This window comes from Geospiza fortis, unplaced genomic scaffold, assembly GCF_000277835.1.
Source record: "Geospiza fortis unplaced genomic scaffold, GeoFor_1.0 scaffold286, whole genome shotgun sequence".
Taxonomy (NCBI): Eukaryota; Metazoa; Chordata; class Aves; order Passeriformes; family Thraupidae; genus Geospiza; species Geospiza fortis.
In genome coordinates this window covers 1,533,405-1,555,851 of record NW_005054444.1, presented here as the reverse complement: position 1 = coordinate 1,555,851, position 22,447 = coordinate 1,533,405, and the positions used below count along the sequence as shown (strand labels likewise).

The 22,447-nt window shown below is 38.6% G+C and overlaps 1 protein-coding gene across 1 annotated transcript; it reads right to left on the bottom strand.

Annotated features, from left to right (window-relative positions):
* Positions 1 to 2,894: 2,894 nt before the first annotated feature.
* TULP3 (TUB like protein 3) lies at positions 2,895 to 22,137 on the bottom strand. Its single transcript, XM_031062314.1, has 10 exons — positions 22,031 to 22,137; positions 17,067 to 17,229; positions 14,957 to 15,133; positions 12,794 to 12,924; positions 10,821 to 11,018; positions 10,197 to 10,309; positions 9,701 to 9,815; positions 7,699 to 7,797; positions 5,620 to 5,791; positions 2,895 to 5,080 (listed from the first exon to the last, which is right to left on the bottom strand). Exons 1-10 carry the CDS (start codon positions 22,061 to 22,063, stop codon positions 4,947 to 4,949), a joined length of 1,335 nt encoding a protein of 444 aa, XP_030918174.1. The 5' UTR covers positions 22,064 to 22,137; the 3' UTR covers positions 2,895 to 4,946.
* Positions 22,138 to 22,447: the final 310 nt, after the last annotated feature.

Below are 22,447 nucleotides of genomic sequence, written 5' to 3'. Positions count from 1 at the left end.
AATGCCGGCATGCTGCGCTAGAAAATGCCGATATGAGACTGAGAATCGCACGAGGGTTGAAAAGCCACATCCCCAAAACAAAAGCAGTAGGAAACCAGCAAGTTTAGTAAATGTCGCTACATCCTAGCAGCAGCTCGGGGAATGCAGCTACATCAGCAAACCAAACTTTTCCACGGCTCCGGCAGGTGATTTTGCCACAGGTGGCTGGAACTACCTGTGAAGAGTTATAACATGGTTGGCTTTCTTTAAAACTTCAGTACATCGAAGAAACTGAGTTTTTTTCCAAGAACCCAAAGCTAAAAAAGTTCCTAACTCTTTCAAATTGCAGTGAAAATTGCAGGGACCTGGAAAGAGGTCCTAAATGTGTCCTAAGGCCTCAGAAACCAGGTGGCAAAACCCCTCAATTTCATATAAATAAGATTTTCTGATACAACTGTAGAAATTAAAAGTATAAATAATATAAATAAGATGATATCACAACATTCAGTGAAACGATTTTTGGGGTGTGTGTTTTGGTGTTTTTTTATATAAAGCCCTGTAATTAATTAATTTAGTCACTGTTTCTATTAAGCTATATTTAAAAGCTATATTATATTTTCTATTAAGCTGTATTTTAAAAAACCACTACATATATGAAAGGTAATTCACTTCTCATCATATATATTCAGTGGGAATTCTAGGCCAGGTCTCATAATTATGTGACTAACATTGTTTTGCTCTTATTTCCTTGCCAAACCAACACAGCTCAAAGAGAAGGAATTGAAACCTATTCCTTCCTGTGAATCATCACACAAATTGTTTGCAGGACTTCAGTCAGTAGCAGATGGAAATTCACTCAGGAGAATACAGGTTTTTTAGTGGTGGGTTGTTCAGATTTTTTTTACTGGACATAATGCAGAGCTAAACGATTCTGTTTGGAACAGAAAGCTGAGAGAGTTGGCAAACTTATCAGATTAATTCCCCAACCCTATTTGTACTCTATCAGTATGATTTTCTTATTCAGTTCTTAAAATAAAGCCCTTCCCCCCCCCAATAGCAAATTACTATTACTTTCCCTATATTAAACAAAGGGCTCAATTCAATTAAGCTTTAAAAAAAATCCTTTGTTTTCTCCAAAATTTTCAGCTGTTTTGCTGTGAACAGTGCAATGGGTTGCCCTGTATGGAGATGTTAATTGAATAAAATTAAATGATCAAAAATTTCAGCCTCTCGAATATATTCACCCATTTATGAATACATAAATTGAACATTAAATTGAACATTAAATTACCATACGTTATGGTTACCATAGCCTTTACCTTAAAGCATGTTGGTGAAGTTGGTTTGCTTCTGGATCTTTCTCCCATTTTGGAACAGAAGAAGTGACCTCCAGCTTCCAGGGAGGAAATAATAATTCTACATAGAACACCTTGAGGGATGCAATGAGAAACCAGAAACTATAGAGTGTACAGTTCAAAAGATGCAAGAGTTAACACTGGTACAGGATCTCTGCCTTCTTTCCTGGCAGGGGTTTCAGTCGTTGCCACCTCACAGTGGGAGCTGGTTGTTTTCCCTGTTAGTAAGGGAGCCCTTACACATCAGTGTTGCTTTTCTACTCCTTTTCATAACTGTATGCTGGGCCAAATCTCTTGGCCCTAGGATTACTTAAGGGACTTCTTTAGTTCTGAACTAGTTCCAAACTGCAGTTAGGTACAACAGTTTGATCATGTGGCAAAGATGAGATGCCCGACTCTGCGAAAGAAGGACTCTGTCCATAGCTCTGTTTCACAGGACTACACACAAACTCTTAACTCAACTTGTAAATCACAAGGAAGGGTTTGCTTGTCTTCTGTATCAGGAACAGGAAACCTAATTCAATGTCATCCAAGAGATTTACAGAGCTGTTAATCCCAGCAAGTAGAGGAGCACATTAATTAATTATTAGTATAGGTATAATAATTATACTAACAGCAGCAAAACATCCTGTCCTACTGCTACCAAATTCAGCAGCAAAACTTCAATGAGAGTGAGACAGCCCTAAAAGCACAAGAAATAATTCACTGTCTTTTATGTTTGTAAGCCCGAGAGCCTATAACAGCCTAAGAGCCATTTCCATCTGCTAGGCTTGCCTTTAGGACTCCAGTTTAACCATTTAATATGCTTCTTTAAGATCTTGCTGGGATTTCTAGCATGCTACATTTGCACGTATGCAACTAATATTACTGTGTTAAGAACAAGTGCCCAGTCATGTTTCCCACTTAATTTTCTCTTCCCTCTAAGACTAATTTGGCTCAGATGGAAATAGTGGAAAAAACAGAGGTGCTTGAAGAATAGGGCTTGCATGTTGAGAGCTGTGCCAGTTTCTGATTATCAGATCCATCATATCTCCTCTTATTGAGGTTCATACATCTCTCAGTGGAAATAGGAAAATATAACCACTTCAACTTGATGTTCTTCCTAGCCTTGCATGACTTCAGTACCTGATTCAGAAAACACCACCTTATGTGCTTCAACAGTTGAACGGGTTCAGATGGCAGGTGGGAAAATGCAGTAAGGACCATCTCAAATGCCCTAGCTGGATGCTGGGAAAAAACATTAGAAACATGGGGCAGAGAAATTGAACTAGCTTAAACAATGAAATAGAAACCAAGAACTACAGCAATACCTGATAATACTGGGGGAGGGAGGGGGTAAAAGTATTAGACAGACTACCCTTACATTTATTCCCAGATTTCCAAGTATATGGGAAAAATATCTAACATCACAAAGAATGGGAACTAAGAATTACAAAGGAAAATAGTAAGAAGAAAATTATGATATTCAAGAAATAGCAAGAAACTGAGGTAGTAAGTCAGAGAAGGAACACAGTACACCCACAAGTGACAGTAAAATAAAAACAATCATTTAGAATTAAAGACTTTTCAATATATAAATTAGTTTATTTTCATTTAGATATAAAAGTTATAAATACAATTAATGTAAAACAGCATCTGATAAAGATGACTGAATCAGTTCATCTGTCTGCAGAATTTGACTAAGGGGCCGTGACATGATCATTTGATGTCAAGAAATAGCTTGAAGAGTCACTGCTGACAAGGCTAATTAAGTAAAAGGATGCTTTTCTGGGCACACAGAAAATAATCTTGAATCAGAAATTAGCATCCTACCTTCAGGTCACCCCAAAATAACATAAGGCAATTTCTTTCACACATCCCTAGTCAGAAAAATAATCAGACAGGTACACAAACTGACTTCCTTTCCTGGATGGGCAGAGGGAATGCAGACCCATCAGCCAGGACTTTAGAAGAGCACAGCTGGAAAGCACTGCCAGGTCTCATCCTCAGCCTGATGAGCAGGAAGGCACAAAACAGATCCATTAGCATTCAAGTTCTCTTCACAGACTGCTTTTCTGATAAGATCATCTCAAGGAAATATCTCAGCAGCTACTGAAAAATGCTCATCTGAAAGATACAAGAGCTGGATTTCTCAGCCTCAATTCATTATTTTACAGTTAAATACAGCATTTACTTTGTGACTATGATCATTATTCTTTCTGGCAATATCAGAAAACGTCTTCACAAAGTTTTGTTAGTTTGAAAGCACAAGTGATATCTACCGCTGCAAAGACTCCAGAGACCAAAAGCAATATATCTGCTCTTTGCAGCTTGAAACAGAGTTAGTCTGCTGACAAGGACAATATCCAAAGCTGGAGTACACCTAATTCTTGTCTCAGTAGAGGGACAGACTTCTCCAAACTATTGTGAATATGGGTAATAGGCAAAAAGCAGGCAAGACAGTAATATTCTGTGCTTCAGTACCCAGAAGATGTGTGCACTGAGGCCTCCAGGCCACACTGTGTTGCAATCCACTCTGGTGAGTTAAGGCCACATGAATCAAGTGTTCCATGCTGTGACACAGTCTCCATACTGAACACCCAGTATTAAAAATGGAACATTGGAAGGACACATTGCAGAGCCTTGTGGTACAATTACAATAAATTTACCAATGCCTTTGAAAATACCTGTAATCTCTTTTTGAGGTAACTCCTTCTTATAGGCAGGTTAAAATTATTTATACAAAATCTACTTTAATATGTCATGCCTTGAGATAATCTCACATTAAAAAAAAATAAAATTGGTCACAAATGTATACCTAAAATGTAGCAAATTTCATGAACAATGGCATAATTAAAAATATTTTTCATCAGTTTACAGTCTAGATTCAACCAATCAGAACACTGCTTTTCAGAAGTGGTACTGTATATTGTTACAATACTATCTTCTGCCAAATTCAGCCAGATTCTATCATCTATTCAGTCTCATTTTTCACATGGTTAGAAGTAACAGAAGTAGCAATGAATATAATATCAGCCACCGAAAAGGGAGTGTTTCAGATTTGCTTGTTCTTAGTTTGGTAAAAAGACTGTCAAGGGATGGAGAGAAATTAGAATACTGAAAGGGAAATGGAGTATCAGTCTTAGCAGACAATCATTCCAAGAGTAAAAGTGTTGTATTAGAGCCAATTCCAGCTGTTCTCTTTTTTTCTGAGTTCATCTGATTAGGAACTCTTGAGTAGCATCATCTCCCAGGCTTTGTGGAAGCTTCAAAGTAAATGAACATTTTGCCATTATTTTTCTAATTCTAGCTGCAAGGAGTTCCAAAAAGTGGGCTTAGCGCACTCTCATGCAGCATCTGTAAATAAGGATTCTAAAAGCAGAATCAACACCAATGACAGAAACATCACCTAGATTTCTTGCTCTTCCACAGGCCATACAGATGCTGCTCCCAAGGTGGTCTGCTGTCAACTCCCACAATGCTCTGAAGGCTGGAATTAGTTTTCTAATAAGCCTGCAGAAGTCTGTCCTCCATTTCCCTTCCAATATGCTCTTCATTGCTACACCTGCAACTCTTACAAGATGTAGGGGTGGGAGTGAGTTCCATGGTTCATGTCTGTTGTCCCTCACTCACTCACTCACAGACCAATTTACTGTCAAAGCTAGAGAGTCCAATAGCAAAAGCCTGAAGAGCACAGAGAGGGTAATTATAGTCCAGAGTGAACACATCTTCTGCTACACGACCAAACTGCATCACGATGTAGTCAGCTGGGGAGAAAAGACATTCAGAGATGAACAATTTCACAGTGAAGCAAAAGAAAAAGATAAACCACAAAAAAAAAAAAAAAAAGCAGCAAAACAAAACCCAACCACAAACTCTCCCCACATCGGCCAGTCCCAAATATACGGGGTTGGTGTATCCATCCTTTCTCACCAGAGTGGCCTTGAAATCTGTCCTCTAGAGTGACTGTGCTATTCTAGAGATTTTTCTTCTCAGAACCAAAGCTCAAACCATTCTTTTGTTAGCCTGAAGGTGCTGTATTAGACATTGTCTTTCACTTCAGGCAGCTTTCACTTGCCCCCTCTTTTGCTGCAGTTATGGACAGCAGAGTCTGCATCCACCCCAGAAAAAAGGAGGCCTTATATGATTTTCCTGACAGCTCAGAAGTCCCCAGTAATCATGAACTAGCTTCCTTTACCCAGTTTACCTATTCTAGGAAGGGTCTCCTATTCCTCCCAAACCTCATGAAGTAAATTAGGTTCTCCCTGTTTAAGTAAGTGCCACACACTCTCCACCAGACTCTTACGGTCATTGTCATGGACAATCTGGAAGTTCTTCACTGAGGCCTGAGTGACCCTCCCATGGAAGTTCAAAACATACGATTGAGTGTCATCATTCCAGACTGGAGCCTTGTTGTGCAATTCAATGAGGTTCTCTAAATTTTTGTTTTGCCATTTTGACAGCAGACCCTCATGCTCCTGTTCAGAAGAAAGAAATATATTTATCAGATTTGGAATGTCTCTGCCTCTGAGTACCACCTCTCTTGTGTGTGCACTCTGTCACTTCATTCCCTGTTTAATGAAACACACTGATATGACATAAACTCAGTCCTACTGAATACTTTCTGCAAGTACCAGGAAGATACTTTTATAGATTCCCAGTCCAAGCATTTCTTTTCACTCAATAAACTAAAAAGAGTGATAGGGAAGGAAGTGTGTGTAGAGGAAAGGGAGAAATTCAGAGTCCACAGATAATTGCCATCCTGCTGGCATGAAACCCTTCTGTCTCAATCTTTCTCTGATCCTGTTGCATCCAGTTTCCATTTCTAACACTGTAAACTTTGAAATAAAAGAAAATAATCTATAATTAACTGCATAGTGCCAGGCCCTGAGGTGTTCCAGTAGAAAGTCAAAGGCTGCAGTAGAATGTAAGGTTAAATGTCATCCTATTGGGTCTAAGGAGTGATGCCCAGTATGAAAATCAGAGAGAAATAAAACCAAAAAGATACAAAAAGGAAGTAAACCAGCATATTAAATTTGACAAATAATGAATTACAAGGAGATTCAGGTTGTAGTGAAACATGGCATATGATTTAATTTTAAAAGTTCTGCAACAAATAAAATCAAAAGTATATATGTTAAAACTCTGAAGAAAAAGAGTCCAAGCTTAAGGTACTAACAGGAAAAATTGCTCAGAAAACAACCTGTTTCGGAGATCTGACTGATATGGCTATAGTATGTGCTTCAGTATTATACAAAGATACCATAGTAGATTTTTGAGGATAACCTAAATAAAATTTCCAGTTCAGTTTAGTAACTTTTTAATTTTATATTTATTTATTTTTTAAAAATGCAAAACAAACCCTTGAGAACTCGCACCAACTAAGTGCCTTTAGATTTATGGGAGAAAATTTAAGGCAGGGCCATGGAACCATTACTGTGCTAATAGGAGAGATGGCAACACCAACTGAAAGACAATGAATAAATGAGCACTTCTAGATACAATTTTTCTGACCATTCACAAAAATTAAATCTCTTTTCTGGGCCATCATGACTCTCTATTTCCATTCTTTAAGATTTTTTTTCTCTGACCTCAGGAAATACCTTCTTGTCCTACTCATATCTACTCTCAACATGGCTGCAAATACCACTTTCTAGCTTAAAACACTGACCACGCCTTTCAGTTGGTACCTTTTCTTTCTGCCTTTAGGTCTTCGCTCACCAAACATAAAACCCACATTAAGGGAACCTAACAATTTTCATCACAAACCTTAACATACCTTCAGATACTGTTCTGTAAGCTTTTAGCTCTAACGCCTCTCATATCTATGAGAAATCCTCACTAAATAGTCACAACAAAACTCCGTCTTCTCCTCATCCCTCCTTCTTCTTCAAGAATCCTCCTTTTCTCCTGCTCCTACAAAAAAGCTAACAGCATTCTGATCAAAAATGTATTTATTCCCTTGCTACTGCACCAGCAGTACCTAATCTGTCTATTGCCTATCTGTCACAATCTACATCCTGGCTCAGAATGGGAACTCCTGGGAGAAGCAAGCGTGTCCAGTGTTCATCGAGGCCTCAGCACAACAGTATCTCACCATGAGGGTGGCTTGTAGGTGCAACAGCAACAAGGGAGAGAGAAGTAAACCATATTTAGGCTGTGCAAAGGATCCGTAAGGATACAAATACTATTCAGAAAGCTACAGATTAGGCAGAAGGCAAGAACAAATTAATCAACACATTTAGGCAACATTGTATTTATTCTCCAGGAGACTTGCTAAAGCCCTGGCCCCTAAAAGCCTTGACTGTCAGCCACACCCAGGCCTCTACAGGGAAGTTTTAACCTCTTCCTTCAATCTGAAACATGACCAAACTTCATAACTCACATTTCGTGGACGGATTGGAATTCGCTTATGATTCATGTTCATTCCTGGAATGATCACAGACATTTTTCTGGGACCCTTAAATCCTAAGATATTAGTTTCCTGAAAGACAAGGAAGGCCATTATTGTCAGTAAATGAGATACTTCACCTTAGAGAAAGAAAGACAGCAAAACTTGTATCACCATTTGTACTAATTATTAGAAGTTTACTGGCTACAACTGTAGCATCAGTTACATATTTGCAACTGTGTTTAATCAGTGAGAACTGCTTTCTCTCCCTTTCTCATTTAGAGAACAATGTTAGGAGATGTGCATGGTATAAACTAATTTGGAGTGCATTTCTTACCTACTAAAACATTTACAACAAAATTATACAAATGCAATTTCCAGGCATAAGTTTTTTGCACCTGAGGCAGTAATGTGTTGAAATATTGCTAGTGAACAAGCCTTAACTATGACAGAAAGCAAAATATCTTTGACTTGACTCTGTGTTGTCTGTATATCACCAGTTAGTCTAAAATGTTTCTAAACAATGAATGACATTTTTCTTCAGGTGCTGTTATTTGTGTTAAAGAACACACCTACAATTTTCTCTCAAATCATACTGTTTTATAAATGTTTAAGAACAAACCCAGGAAGGGAAGTATTCAGCAACTATCCACGCCTCAATCTTAAGCAGATTTTTCCAGAGTACTGAAGAAGACTGCTCCAAGTGGCTTGAGCACAAAAAGCAAAGGAAAAAAGTCCTGGTGTTCTCAAACCATTCATTTAAGACTATCAGCCAAAATCCAAGGGTCCATTTAAAGTGTTCCATAACAATATCTGTGATAACCTTTAAAATTCTCAAAGACCATTTAAAAGCCAGAATCTTTTAGAAGTACTGAATTGACTGACAGAAGTGATACAGCTTTTCCTAACACGTTAATGCATTTTGCAGACACAAAGGTCTTTGGAGCTGCAACCTCTATTACGTCACTTCAAAAAATCTGGGGGCATGTATAAGAATGAGGGTACTGATTTTATTCATATTTAAACTTTAAAAAATCCTTATATATAAAAGTTCAGAATTCTGAAAAGCTGACCTTATATTAACTGCCTGTGCTCATTCTAACACCTTGCTGTGTCTAGCTAGGTAGGAAACTGAAGAATACTATATACAAAGAAAATATCTGGTAATACTTCTGTAAACAGGCTAGTACTGGAATTATCACATCAATTTCTTCCCAAGTGCCATTAAGATGAAGAGCAAAAGCAAAAAATCAAGACACTGCTCCAGTAGGCTAATGCATCTTTAAGCTTCTGTAAGAAAAGTAAAAACACCTGTGAGAAAAATAAAAATCCTTACACTTCACAGCAATTATTTTGTAGAGAACCTCAAATTTTACTCAAACTGTAGGACTGGAATACAAAACAATGTGACATGAGAATTCTCATGTAATTCTGTAGTCTCCACAAGTGCCTCCTTACTCTGAATCCTATACTGAGGTGATCCACAAGAGCAGAAGAACATCTCTATAACAGAGCTAGAGTGAATCACAATTTACCCTGGAACCACATCCTTACCACCAACAAGGTGCTACTGAAATAATACCAGCTCCCTCCTGTGCCTCAAAATGCCTTTGGTTCTGCACAAACTAATTCTGTTTCACTGGGTACTCCCAGTTCCTTCTCAGGGCCTACCAGATACCAGCTGGGCCAGAGGCAGCTGAGTCTGGCTTCATGTAAAGCACGTGTGACTGGCCACACACTGAACTAGCCAGATAAGAAAGTCATAACGATGTTCATTTAGGTGTTTCTCCCACTCCTGACATTGGTTTTTTTTTTTTTTTCATTAAACTTGTAAGAATTTATCTGTGAGGCCTCTGCCTCTTGTTGTATCTGGTTGAAATTGGTCACTTGGTTCCAAAGTTAAGTGGAGGAGGCTGGTAGCAGCACGATTTTGCAAGCTGTGTTTCCTCGGTAACAAGGCACAAAGAAAGGGGCAAAAGGGAGAGGCAGTACTTACATAACAAATAGCTGCGAGCTCCTGTCTTGTATGAGCCTTTTCCACTAGACTTTGTGCCTTGACTGGGTTAACACCATGGTCATAGACTGTAAATTTGGTTCCCATGAGGTTTGACCTAATGTCAGGTTATGGAAAAACACAGAAAGAGAGGCATCAGTAGAAAATTTTGTCATCTTCTGAAAGTATTTGTACAACACAGCAAAAACACACATTTACCATCTGAATCTTCCCTGCTGCCAGCTCAGTAAGGAGCTTCTGTGACATGCCCATGTGAGCCTGTAACCTATCCTGGAGAAGCACGTAGACAATTTCTGCTCTGAGTTGCCAGAGTGAATGGTAATGCTGAAGAGGGCTGCCAACCCAAGTGAATACAGATTACATGGAGAAGAACAATACAAGTTCATTCTCTCTACATTTAAACCAGATTGCCAGTCATAAACACAACTCACTTAAAATCCTATCTCAACTGTCTGTAGTTTTCATCTGTCGTTCTCACCTGAGTTTTCCAATGAAACTTTCCCCTTTCCGAGATAAATCAGTTGGATCAACTGATATGAGGTAATTGGATGTTTTGCTCTTCTTTCTTTTTCTCCCTGCAAGAAGGAATGTCTGGAAAAACAAAACTTTGATCAAGACTGGTGCTTTGTAAGAATGCAGAGGCATTGCTATCCAAATTGTTATCTCTCCATTTCCTGTAGGCGCTCCCTTTTTTGTTTTGTGCTAATATTACTGTCTCCACAATTCTGTTCTCTTCTAAAGTGTCCAGCCTGAAATCCTCTCTCTCCATCAGCTCACTTGGCAGTGTAGATTTAATGCACCTGTCCTTTCTAGTCTTCCCTCCTTTTCTTCTGCAGCAACTCAGTCTTCCTGCTCTTTTTTCAGATCGAACATTTTTATTCTTTTTCAAATTCATCTTTCACTGTATTATGGATTTTAAACCACAATACAATGCTAATCACAGGCTAATTCCCTCCTTAGTGCCTTGGCCCAATATGTGCTGTCCTCATATTAATGACGGCTGTTCTCCACTACATGTTTCTTATCAAAAGCTCTCCCTTGCACCAAACACATTTTTTGGTAGGAGTACAATAGCCAAGATAATGTGTGTTGCTTCCAATACCTTTTTGTTGTCATCCCTTTCCAGATGCATGTAGTAAGTAGGGAAGAGTCCCCGGTCCATTCCCTTTTTATCTCTAGTGATTCGACACTTGACACTAATTCCACGGGGTGCAGGGCGCAATGCAAAATCCTCCAAGTTCTCTACTTCTCCCAGCTGTGCATCTGCCTGAGGGGATGGACTACAGGAAGCACCTGTTTCCTATGGGAAGAAGCATCATATTAGCAAATTAATATCAGATCAGAGACTCTGGTATTCCACAAGAAAATTGTGGTTTTTTGAAACATAAGATATTATGTCTCCAGAAGATACTGGGGAAAGGAAGGTTAAACAAGATACCACCTGTATTTCCTCAGAAGAAAGCAGCTGAAGGTTTTACTCTGAGGAAAGACTAGGTCTCCAAGGGGAAAAATGTACCCATTAAGCAGAAATGAGTGATTTGCTAGAAAGGGACAAATGGGATGAGATGCTGTAAATATTCTAAGCAAAGAGCCTCTTTGCTTTTAGAACTTCAAATGCTGTGGAAAATAAAAGAGTAGGATAAAGCAGGACTGATGGATGTTGCAGCAAGACAGGCTGGGATTTTGTGACAGAAATGAGTGCTGACATTATGTTGGTTCAGAACAGTAGGATAAAGGGAGTCAGCTGCTGGTGGAAACATATCAACTAAATGTTGGAAGAGCCTTAGAACAATGTGTATAGTCAGGATGCACAGAGTAATCAAAGGAATTTAAATTCTAATGGAAATCTGGTACAGGTCATAAAAGTAATTTTTTCTTGGAGATAGCTGAATCCTGTGAATTGTAGCACCCAAGAGATTCCTCTTTGATTGGGCCTTCAAGATGAAGTTGCAGGTTTATCCCCATTTCCAGCTACAGCCAGTAAGAAACCTGAGTGAACAACACAGATATGCATACAAAGATTTGAAATTCACTGGAGGGTCTCACCCCCTTCCCCGCTCCAGCACCCAGCACCTGTATCGCCAGCATTTTGCACCCACAGCCCAGTCTCCCAAGAAGCTGACCACCCAGACCTCTTGCACTACTAGTGCAGGGCATCATATACACAGTCACCTCACAAATACACTCAGGTGCACCTCCCACACCATGGACTTTGAAGGGTGTCCAGCATCCATGCTCAAACCCCACGGTCTTTATCTGATCTGAGCTATCTCAGACCCTGTGTCTTCCTGATGCTGGTCTCTTCCAACTCACTGGCTAGGTTAGCACATAATTTGTCAATGTATGTATGTATGCATGTATCTGTATCACACACACACCCACAAACAGATTCACACAAGAAATAGTTAGAAGTGGAGTTACAGAAAAGAGTGGGACATGGTGAAGTAATCAAGGCACAAGGCTTGGGCAGACAATCATACTGTTCTGCAGTTGTTTACACATATCTGATGCTTTTTACCCCTTTTAATCCCTGTCTTCCCATGCTTATTACTCCCTGATCCACCTTGATACCTTTCTTTTCCCTCTTAAGTTTATTCCCCCAAACATCCTACATGATGTTTGTCCAATCCCAGTATTCTCTGTTCCCTTCCAAAATTCTGTTTCTCTTTGCATCCCACAATAAATGCCACAAACCTTCAGGAAGAAATCCCTCCTATGTTTGCATGGCATTTCAAAGCTTCTGAGTCATTTTGGTCAATTTTGCAGAGACAATGGCCCAGTCTGTCTCCTTTAGGGGTGATAGTGCTGACTCACTGTGTTCCCATATTCTCTGATTAGGCTCCCTAGGATCCTCCACCCACAATTGTTCCTCTGATCATTGCTAAGTCTTTATGTTTAACTCAGTGTCTCTTCAGTCAGAGAGCCTGACAATCTTGACCTTACTCTGCTTTCAGGAAATAATATTGCTGGCTACTATACTTGCAGCTACCGTATTTTAACCCAGTGCTCCAGGGGTTATCACTAAGATCAGGCACAAGCCCAGTGCTTATCAGAAATGGATTTCAAGACACTTACTGCAAAAGACTTCTCGCTGGATGCGGAACTAGGCCTCTCAGATTCAGGGTTTGGTGAATGAGATACTGGTCTCTTACTAGCTTCTTCCTCTTCTGTGTCCTCCTCGTCAAAATTCAAACTGCCTGAAATTCCTGTCAGAATACAGGATTTAAGCATGTAATCTCTGAAAGTAGGTGTCATGGCATCACTAATTCATATATGACTCTTGAATACCTATTCACAGTCTTAATTTCTGCTTTTTCAACTGATGATTCTTAATTTCTGTTTCAACTGCTGATTTTTTTCATGTGCTGTATCTCTTCCTGAGCCTTGCAATTCAAATTCCTACTGATATTTTGCAGCAGTCACTGTGCAGATGATTAAGCAGCTGTCGGGCCTTTATTAATATGGATTTTACTTGATATTCCATGACATAACATATTGCTTAGTATATGTTGTCATTGAACTAATTTTGCATATTTTCATGCAGAAAAGTCCTCCATGTCTTAAGAGCAACAACAATAAAAGGAAATCCAGATCAATATGCTGACACCTATCCCATAAATTGGACTCTGTACAGTTTACATCCTTTACCACTTTCCCTCAGTCTTGTGCCTGATACAGGGTATGTCAATTTTTCAGTAAGAGCCCCTCCTGTTATTACATTGATCAGGTCCATAAATACTAATAACGACTTGATTTCTGAAACTGAAGCACAGACTGAGATGTTTCAGGACCTATTTAATCTTAACCTAAGCACAGTCATGTAGAGATGACTGTGGGTATATAACTAAAATAACTCTTCACAAAGACATTTATGAAGAGTTTGTGTACACGTCACTATTTGGTGTGTGCTTACACTTGGAACTGCAACATCAATTGGTCATTAGGAAGAAGTTCTTCACAGAAAGGGTGACTGGGAGTTGGAAAGAGCTGCCCAGGGAAGTGGCGAAGTCACTATCCCTGGAGGTGTTTAAGGAGAGACTGGATGTGGCTCTTAGTGCCACTGTCTAGGTGACAAAGTGGTGTTAGGTCATAGGTTGGACTCAATGACCTCAAAGGTCTTTTCCAACCAAACTGATTCTGTGCATCTGAGATTCTGTTCTGTGATTATCTTCTTTAATCTGGCTGTAGAAAGGAGATTTATCTAAAGCATTACAGACAGTGAACACAACCTGCTTAACAGAATAATTTTCTAAGAACATATATTACTAACAATGCTCTGACATGGCACTGCAAAGGGACACTGCTGGAAGTCTCAGATAAAACAGAAAAATCCAGTCTTAACAACCTGTCAGTAAACTTCCCAAGGGACATTTGGGAAGAGGAAAGGCGTTGACCCCAGTACTCCAGCCAATTTCAAAATTCACTGTTTATATTCTACCTCCACTAATTTCCCCTGAAGTTACTGGATATTCTCTCCTCTTTCCTTTTCCAACTCTTGTGTAATGTTGCTATCTGTAGGTAAGCAGCTGTGCCATCTGAAAACTGGATGACAATACCTCTGAATGTGATAGCACCTCAATACCTGCAGTATACAGGAAACATTCTGGGAGACAAGCTCTGCAAAATAAAAACAAGCTGTATACTAAATTAAACACTAGTCATTATTTTACTGCAAAGTGCTTAGGCTGCATGCAACAAAAAAAGTTTTCCTGTAGTACTGGCAGCAACTTAAGATACTTGGCAGACAGAGCTTGACACTCCACTAGGAAATTACTCAATGGGATATCATTATTGAATATATAACTCGAAAACCACTGACTGTGACAGCCTCTGACTCAGAAAAAACACCTTTCCTGTTAGCTCCTAAAGGGTTAAATCATGGCATTTACTGAAGGGTCCTGCTATTGTGAAAATATTCAAGCACCTTGTCAAAATGTAACATATCTGGAATAAAAACACCCCAAACTTTAGCAAAATGTGGTATAGCATTTTGTGAGCAGTTTCCTTGGAAATATACAGCACATTGAGAAACCCTTAAAATACAACTGGTATGGTTCAAATAATATCAGGAAAAGGAACTACAGCACTGCACTTCCACATGCTGTAGAATCTAGTAGCTCTTTTAAAAGTGTCCTACAGACATTTGTTTCACGATTCCTCATTTTTTAATGGCACTGAAATAAAGTTATAAAAGTAGAAGAGCCCCAAAAAAGACATTTACCCATTATTAACTCTTACCTCTTTTCTGTAATATTTCTTGCAGATCTGGCTTGCTTGCTGTGTCTGTTACAGCCTCTCCATCATTTTCCTTATCTGCATTGTCTTCTGGTTTGGTAGATCCAACAGACAGAGTTTGGAGCTTGGTCCCCAAATCCTGAACTTCTGATTTCAGGAAAGCAGCTGGTCCATCAATGCCTGCAGGACAAAATGAAACAAAAATTCCAAAGTCTATTATTTTATGGCCAAAGATGCACCCCAGGATGGTGGCTCTTTTCATCTTGCCTTCCTCTAGCATCTCCTTAAAGTATGAAATATACTTGTTCATTTTTTTTCAGAAGGCCTGGGAGGAATCAGGCCTGACTCTGGGACAGACTGCCTATTACTTTAAACATATCAGTTATCAGTTTCTCCCTATTAAATATAGTGATTTTATTTACCTTTTTACAAGGGCTTAAGCAATTAAAACAAGTTGTATTTGTCATGCACATTGATAGTTTCTGATTTATTTACAGACATCTCCCTTATTTTCTTTTCCTTCACATTGTTTGCTCTTATGCCAGTGAGTACTCTACAGTGAACACCACAAATCAATTTCATAAAAGTATCTACAGCCATAGACAGAAAAAAAACATCTATCTTTTTGTTAGAATGGAATTTTCATGTTTAAATCATACACCACAGTGATGCACTACACTTGGTGGTGGCATCTTGATGTCAGGGTCTGGCATAACACCTAATATATAGCACTTAATACCTAAGTGTAGCTCCAGCTTTGGATTTCTTGTTTTCCCACTGTCTTCCTTCTTAAAACTCTACTGCTTTACTAGGCATTGTATTTCTGACATGCTTACTGCTGTTATCACATCTTACCAGGACTTGCTTGCACTGAGGAAGCCTCAGAACTATGAAAGGTAGTGAATGAGCTGTTAAGTTTTCATTTGAGTCTTACTGAAGACTTCTACCTTAAAAGTTATACCTATCTTATCTCTCATTCTCTTCTCAACTTGAAAGTGTCTTTTAACAGAAGCTTTCTTACGCCTAATTTTAGACATATAAATGCCACCACAAACACCACCACTTTCCTTCCCATCCTATGATCCTGAAAGGCATCTGGAGAACAAGAAAAATACTCAAAGAATATTTTGAACAAGAACAAGAAAAATATACAAGACAGAAGGGATAACATAGTTCCAACTGTGATCTTCAAACCAGGTAACACCCTTTATTTGGAGGTTTAAAATTCTACTGTGTATATTAATTTGCTATCAATACAAGGCTTGTATTATAACACCCTGCAATAGCACACATCTCAAAGCCTTAGAAGTTTCCCATAACTTTCTTGATAGACTGATGGGATCCTGGCTCTCATAAACAACTTCCTGACACTTCCACTGGAATATAAGGATTTCATTGCTGCTCTTTTCATCTCCCTGTGACATGGGAGGCTTAAGGCTCTCACTACTGCATTTCTTTTCATTCCTAAAATAATGGTCACTATTCTACTGCAATGTTTTGAGATCACCAAGTTATTGCCTTTGGCCCTGATAGCATTTTGTGCTTGTGACTTTGCGGACCACTATAACCTGTCATGTTTCAGTCTCAATGAAGCCCACAAAAAACAACAGATGAGGTAAAAACCATCAAGAGCCTAACACAGTGTTCACAACACTTTTTGTTTGCTTTCTCCACTTTATCATTCAGTCATATGCAATCTTGAGGTGGAGTATCCATGACACCATAAGGAAACACTGTACAAGCAGTCACTACTGAATTATTTTCTTTATCTTACAGCTTTAGAAGATTTTTTTACTTTTGATTTGTATGTCCCCACCTTTATAGAAGTTGCCAGCCCATTTCTACAGTTCTTCTAGCCTAAAACAAGGGAGAGATTACTCAAGGCTACATGAAGATTTACAACTGTCACAGAAATCAAGGTGAAGTTTTTGCTTGCTTTCACAGTTTAGTATTGCTCAACCATACTGTACTACAATTCAGCTTTTGTATATAGAAAAGTATGTAATCAATCTTATCACTTGACCCCTACCACAGCAATGTAAGCACCCATCTGTGACATAATGCATGCACTGGGATTTTGGAGAACCCTGTTGCAATCAGGTTGATTATTTACCATGTAAAACAACATCACTGTGGACAGGGGTAGGAGTTTCTACTAAAGGAGTCTGCTCCTCGCCCCCTTTGGGCTTTGACCTGCGCGGCTTGGCCTCAGGATTTGGCTGCACCATCAATGGATCGAGACGTTTCTTCCTCTGCTTCTTCTCTAGAAGGGCTCTCTGTGGAATAAAGAAAAGCAGGAAACAGAGATGAGTAACCACATCTAGAGAGGCAGAATCCACGCCTCAGCCACTGGCAATGACATGTCCCTGATCAGAATGTCAAATAAAACTGAAATGTTCTTGCAAGCTCCTACAAAAATCTTACACACAGACATCACTGTGGTTTTGGAGTGAGATACTGACTTTGATTCTCCACTAGAGGTTGACATGGACACCTCCTTATTCTGACCTGTCTTGAGACTACCAGTAAAATCCTTTCACCCAGTCTCAGTTGCAGCAATCCTTAACAAAAATAGACAATTTCAGCAGTCATCCATAATCCAGTATGAAACAGTCAGGACTTGCAAAGGAAAAGATTTTTATCTCAAAAGCTATCACCTTATAGGGAAAACTTAAAGCAAGTAGTTCCCAGAAACCAATGCTGAGAGATAGAGAAAGAGACCTAAGGTGGGGCGATAAATAAATAAATAAATAACAGTAATTAAAATAGGAATGACCCACTAAAAAGAAATTTTATCTACCTTGAAAATTTTTTCCATATAATTCAGGACTGAAAGGAAAGACTGGTAAGTCCAAATGCTAAAAATGAAAACATTATTTCTCCAAGATACATATACATTTGATACTTAAGATTTCCTAAGCAACAAGAACAGAAACAACTTCTAGACTTAAATCAAGGCAAAAAGGGACATGGTGCCATTTTAGACAGACCTGCCTAGTCCTTAAAAACAAAGGTGATGCATGAAGAAGGAAAAATCATATTCTAATATCCTGCACCATTATGCAAACAACGTGCAAGCTCCTTACAGTATATGCAGTTTATCCATAGCTGTCTCTTAGGTACCTGAACACCCCTAAAAATTGTTTTTGATGACAGAAACCATTTCTCCATGAAATTATTTTTAGTTTTGATGCAGTACCACATGAACAATTCATCAGTACCAACAATACAATTCACTTGAGTAACAGACATTTTTGGAGCCCTTTTCTCTCCTGTTATTCTTTTTCTCTTGCTGGTTTTTCCCTCTACTATTAGTCTTTTTATCTCAAGTGAGTTTCGTTTCTCAGGTAACCTCTCCCTGAGGAATTGCAACATAATTCAGCCCTTGATTCTTTATTTTGTCTGTTTTTTCACTTATCTAAAAGAGAAAAAACCCCAAAAACCAAAAACCCAACCACCCACAACCAAACATACAAAACCTCAAATACAACAAACAAACAAAAACAAATACCTTGAAACAAAATTACTTTTTTTATTTAAACTCAGAATTACCCTTTGAAGACTGGACTGCAGTACAGGTAGTGTTTGCTACTGCAGAATTATTTGCAAAGATTATCCTGCAGAGCAAAAATTACACAGAATTCCAAAGAGATTATAACATTTGTCTAGAATAAGAAAAGAAAAATAAGCCGTAAAGTCAAATTCTTAGAAATTGCTAATTACAGATGTGTTTTCTAGGAAGGTAGTCAGACGTTTCAGAAGAATTTACATTGGTTTGTGTTGCTTGTTCCTTTTTTAAATTAAAGCTGAGGAAAGGTAAAAAAAGTCGTGATAGTTTATAATTCTCCAAAGGAGAGAGGAAAAACAAGAATCAAAACATTATACTCAGAATAAGGATTTGAGAAAAATTGTTGTCAAGGCTTCTCTACCTGACAAATAGACAGGCAAGAAAAAAAAAACCAAAACCCCAAAAAACCAGCAAAACACAAAACAGTTACAACCTAAAGCCAGTAAGAAAATAAGAAAATACACAGCTACTGTTAGAATGTAAAATTGAATTTGGGATCAACACCAGATATAGTAGTTTCAAGAATTATTTAGTGGATTATTCCATTAGATAAGCTTTTTTTAAACATTTCACTGCTCACCAGTCTAAATTTTAATTATTATTCTTATGCACTGTGTTACATCAAAGAGTTTCTTGGACTCACCAATCCAACAGGATCAGCTTGTGTTAAAACAGTTTACTGCTGGTAGATGTGACTGACCTTCCTTTCTTGCAAGAACCACAGGACAACCAAAGGACAAAACTTGATAGCAACTTAATTTTTTTTAAAGGCTTCTCTTTATGACTGCATACTGAGATGGAAAAAATATGTGCAAGTCCACTGTCAGGACAGCAAACAGTAGTTCATTTTCTCTCCATAGGGTGGCAGAGCAGCCTGCCCTTCTGTACAATGTATTCCCAGCCGTATTCCACTCAGGAAGTAGAAAAAGGAAATAGGTATTTTGTTTCATTTTTTCTACTAATTAGCCTTTTCCTCCAGCTCTGTGTTACAGTAAAAATCCATTTAATATCACTACATAAAATGTAGATAGTTCATGAACAGGACAGCAGAACACAAAACCCATCAAATAAATAACACACTAATTATCATTATTTGCTTGGGATTTTGTGTGCTCCATGCATTAAACACTTGCAGAAACACCTTAGAAAACCATAACATCAGAGTGTAGGATGACTAGAGGATCAGAAACCACCAGCTCCTGTTCAAATGAGCTTCAAAGAGAAGTCACATGAGAATATCTAGTGTACTATTAAAACAACTAGCTTAGTACTCTTTCTCCAGCTGTGATGGCAGGAAGCTGATATACAGGAAAGTTCCAACCACTCCAGCCTTGAAGGTGCAATCCTGTGCTTCTTATTAGTTGGTACAGTCCTAACCCTAGCAGGCCATGCAGGATGGATCCTGGCTAGGGAACATCCTCTCCTCTTCCAGCTGCCCCTTAGCTTATGCTGGGGCAGCAGTGACAACGGCAGTGATGGTGGCATCAGTGAAACTCCATGTCAAGAGCAATGCACCACACCAGGTGCATTCAGAAACACGCCAGGCTTCGTGCTCCCGCTGCACAGGGAGATGGCAGCATTGCACTCGGAGCTGCAGGCGCCTGAGAAGACTCAAAAATCTTCAACTAATGAGGAAATAAGCACTGCCTGAGCAACCACACGCTCTTGCCTCAAGGAAAAGGCAGTAGTCCAGGAGAAAAAAGCATCCTGGCAGGCAGAGCTGGCCCACAGATGGAACTTGATGTCATGCACTATTATAAATAATATTTTACTGCAATTACAGGGTTTCCAAACCCATAAGATGGGGTTTCCAAAATCATAAAGATGGATGGACAGGCATGGCTCTGCTACGGCTTATTCCAGATTCTCTGTATGACCAGAGATTCTATATATGATCCTGCTGCATTAAAACATTTTGCATTTTTAAAATTTCAATTCCTATAATTGTTTATGACAAATTAATCAAGCAAGGCATCAGCTACAACCAGCAGCGAGTCCATCATATTTGGTAGTGATCTCCTATTGGCTTTTGTTTCTTCAGAAGGCACAGTACTATTCATGTAAAAGTAAACTTTAAAATTAATATCCAAAACCTAATTCTATAATCCTAATTAGAGATTGTCAGCACTTCTCAACAAATCTCATTTGCAAAGGGCAAGGAGTTGAAATATATTTAGTGACATTTTCTAGCTGTTTCTTTTGCAGATGATTGCAATCTCAACCAAATCCAAGAAAGATGGAAACAAATTTGCGAAAGGAAACTAATTATTTAAACTGACTTCTTCATAGTGCAACTGACAGCTGCTCTGAGGGAATTCCACCCAGCCCAGCTGGCTTTTTTGGAGGAATAGCCATGCATCCCCATGGCAAGGCCTGACACTAAGCAAAACACAGTACCCAGCACTAGGAGACAGTGATTATTACCAGCTTATGATCCAAGACCAGTTCTATACCAGACCCTGAGGTTCATCACCAAGCAGTCAGACCACCCTTAGTTTTGGAATTTCTTACCAAATGGCATTTGACACTAAATGCTCTTTTATAATTTATTTTAATTAATTCTATTTTTAAATGTTTGTTTTTAAACAAGTGTCATTTGATAGTCTACAGATAAAGGACTACTGTACCTTCCATAAATATGACCAAAGATAAATTATACCTCTTGACTCTGAAGTATTTTAGATAAATGCCTGTATAGACCCAATAATATTGGTAATAAATTCAGTACCTGAAGTCAAAGCCTAGCAAACTCAGACTACAAATAATAACCAGGTTCTTGTAAAGAGGATTATTACCCACTGCAACAGTTCCCTGAAGACTGCTGTGTCTGGACTTAAAGATGCTAGCTGGGAAAATGCTTTCCTAAAAACCATACTTTAATTTAAACAAGATGAGTTTAATGCAAGACAGTGATCTGTGGTCCATGTGAAATGGCCAGCAAGAGAATCATGAGTCTCACATTGTCTAATCTATTTACAAGCATTTGAAACTTCACAGAGAAAGAATATTAAGGATGGATACTTCATTGCTTTGAAGAATATGGTAATGTAAGCATCCAGCAAACACTACTTCAGAAACTGAGACCGATATCCTAATAATTGACCCATGCTTGGCTGTAAATATTTTCATTGTAGGAAACAAAAAAAGGTCAAAAGAGGCTGGAGATCCTTCTCAACAGCAGTGTTAAAGAGATCATTCTATAGGTCAGTGAAACCATTCCTTTGATGCTTAAAATGGGTAATTCCCTGCAGTCTTCCCATCTTTTGATTTATTCCTGCTCTCTAGTGACTCAATCCCAATGAAATAAGAGAACATATGAAAAATAAATTAATCAAACACACCAAATCTACAAGCCATGGCAAGGTTGACTTGAACTAATAAAAACCATGAAAATTTTTGAAGTTCATTAGACCAACCATTTTTAGCACTTCACCCCCATTTCTCAAGTCTTTAGGGGGGCTGTTTGATTTTCTTTACTTATCTTTACCAGCTTCAGCACTATCACTTACCTGATTCTGCAGTTTCAGCTGTCGTAGTTTCATGCTTTCATCCTCAAAGATGCTGGAAAAGCAAAATAAACAATCAATTATTGCTATTAAACAGTTTGCATTACAACAACATGGGATATTTTCAGACAACAACTTCATCATCAAGACTTAAAACTGACTGTTAGATAGTACTTCTATCTCACATGAAGACCAAGTCACAAGATATTAAAAATAAAACATCATATTCTGTCGTAAATAAGATTGAACTCTGTTTTAGTCCCCTTACTAAACCTTTCTGGAAAGGCTTTGAAAGCATCAAAGGCTTCATTACTGGTAGATGGATTACAAACCTTTATTGAGGTGGGGCTAGGAGACAGTTTACACCTGAAGGCTTAAAACAGTTCAGATCAATTCAGTAAAGTCCCTGCTTCTTCACTG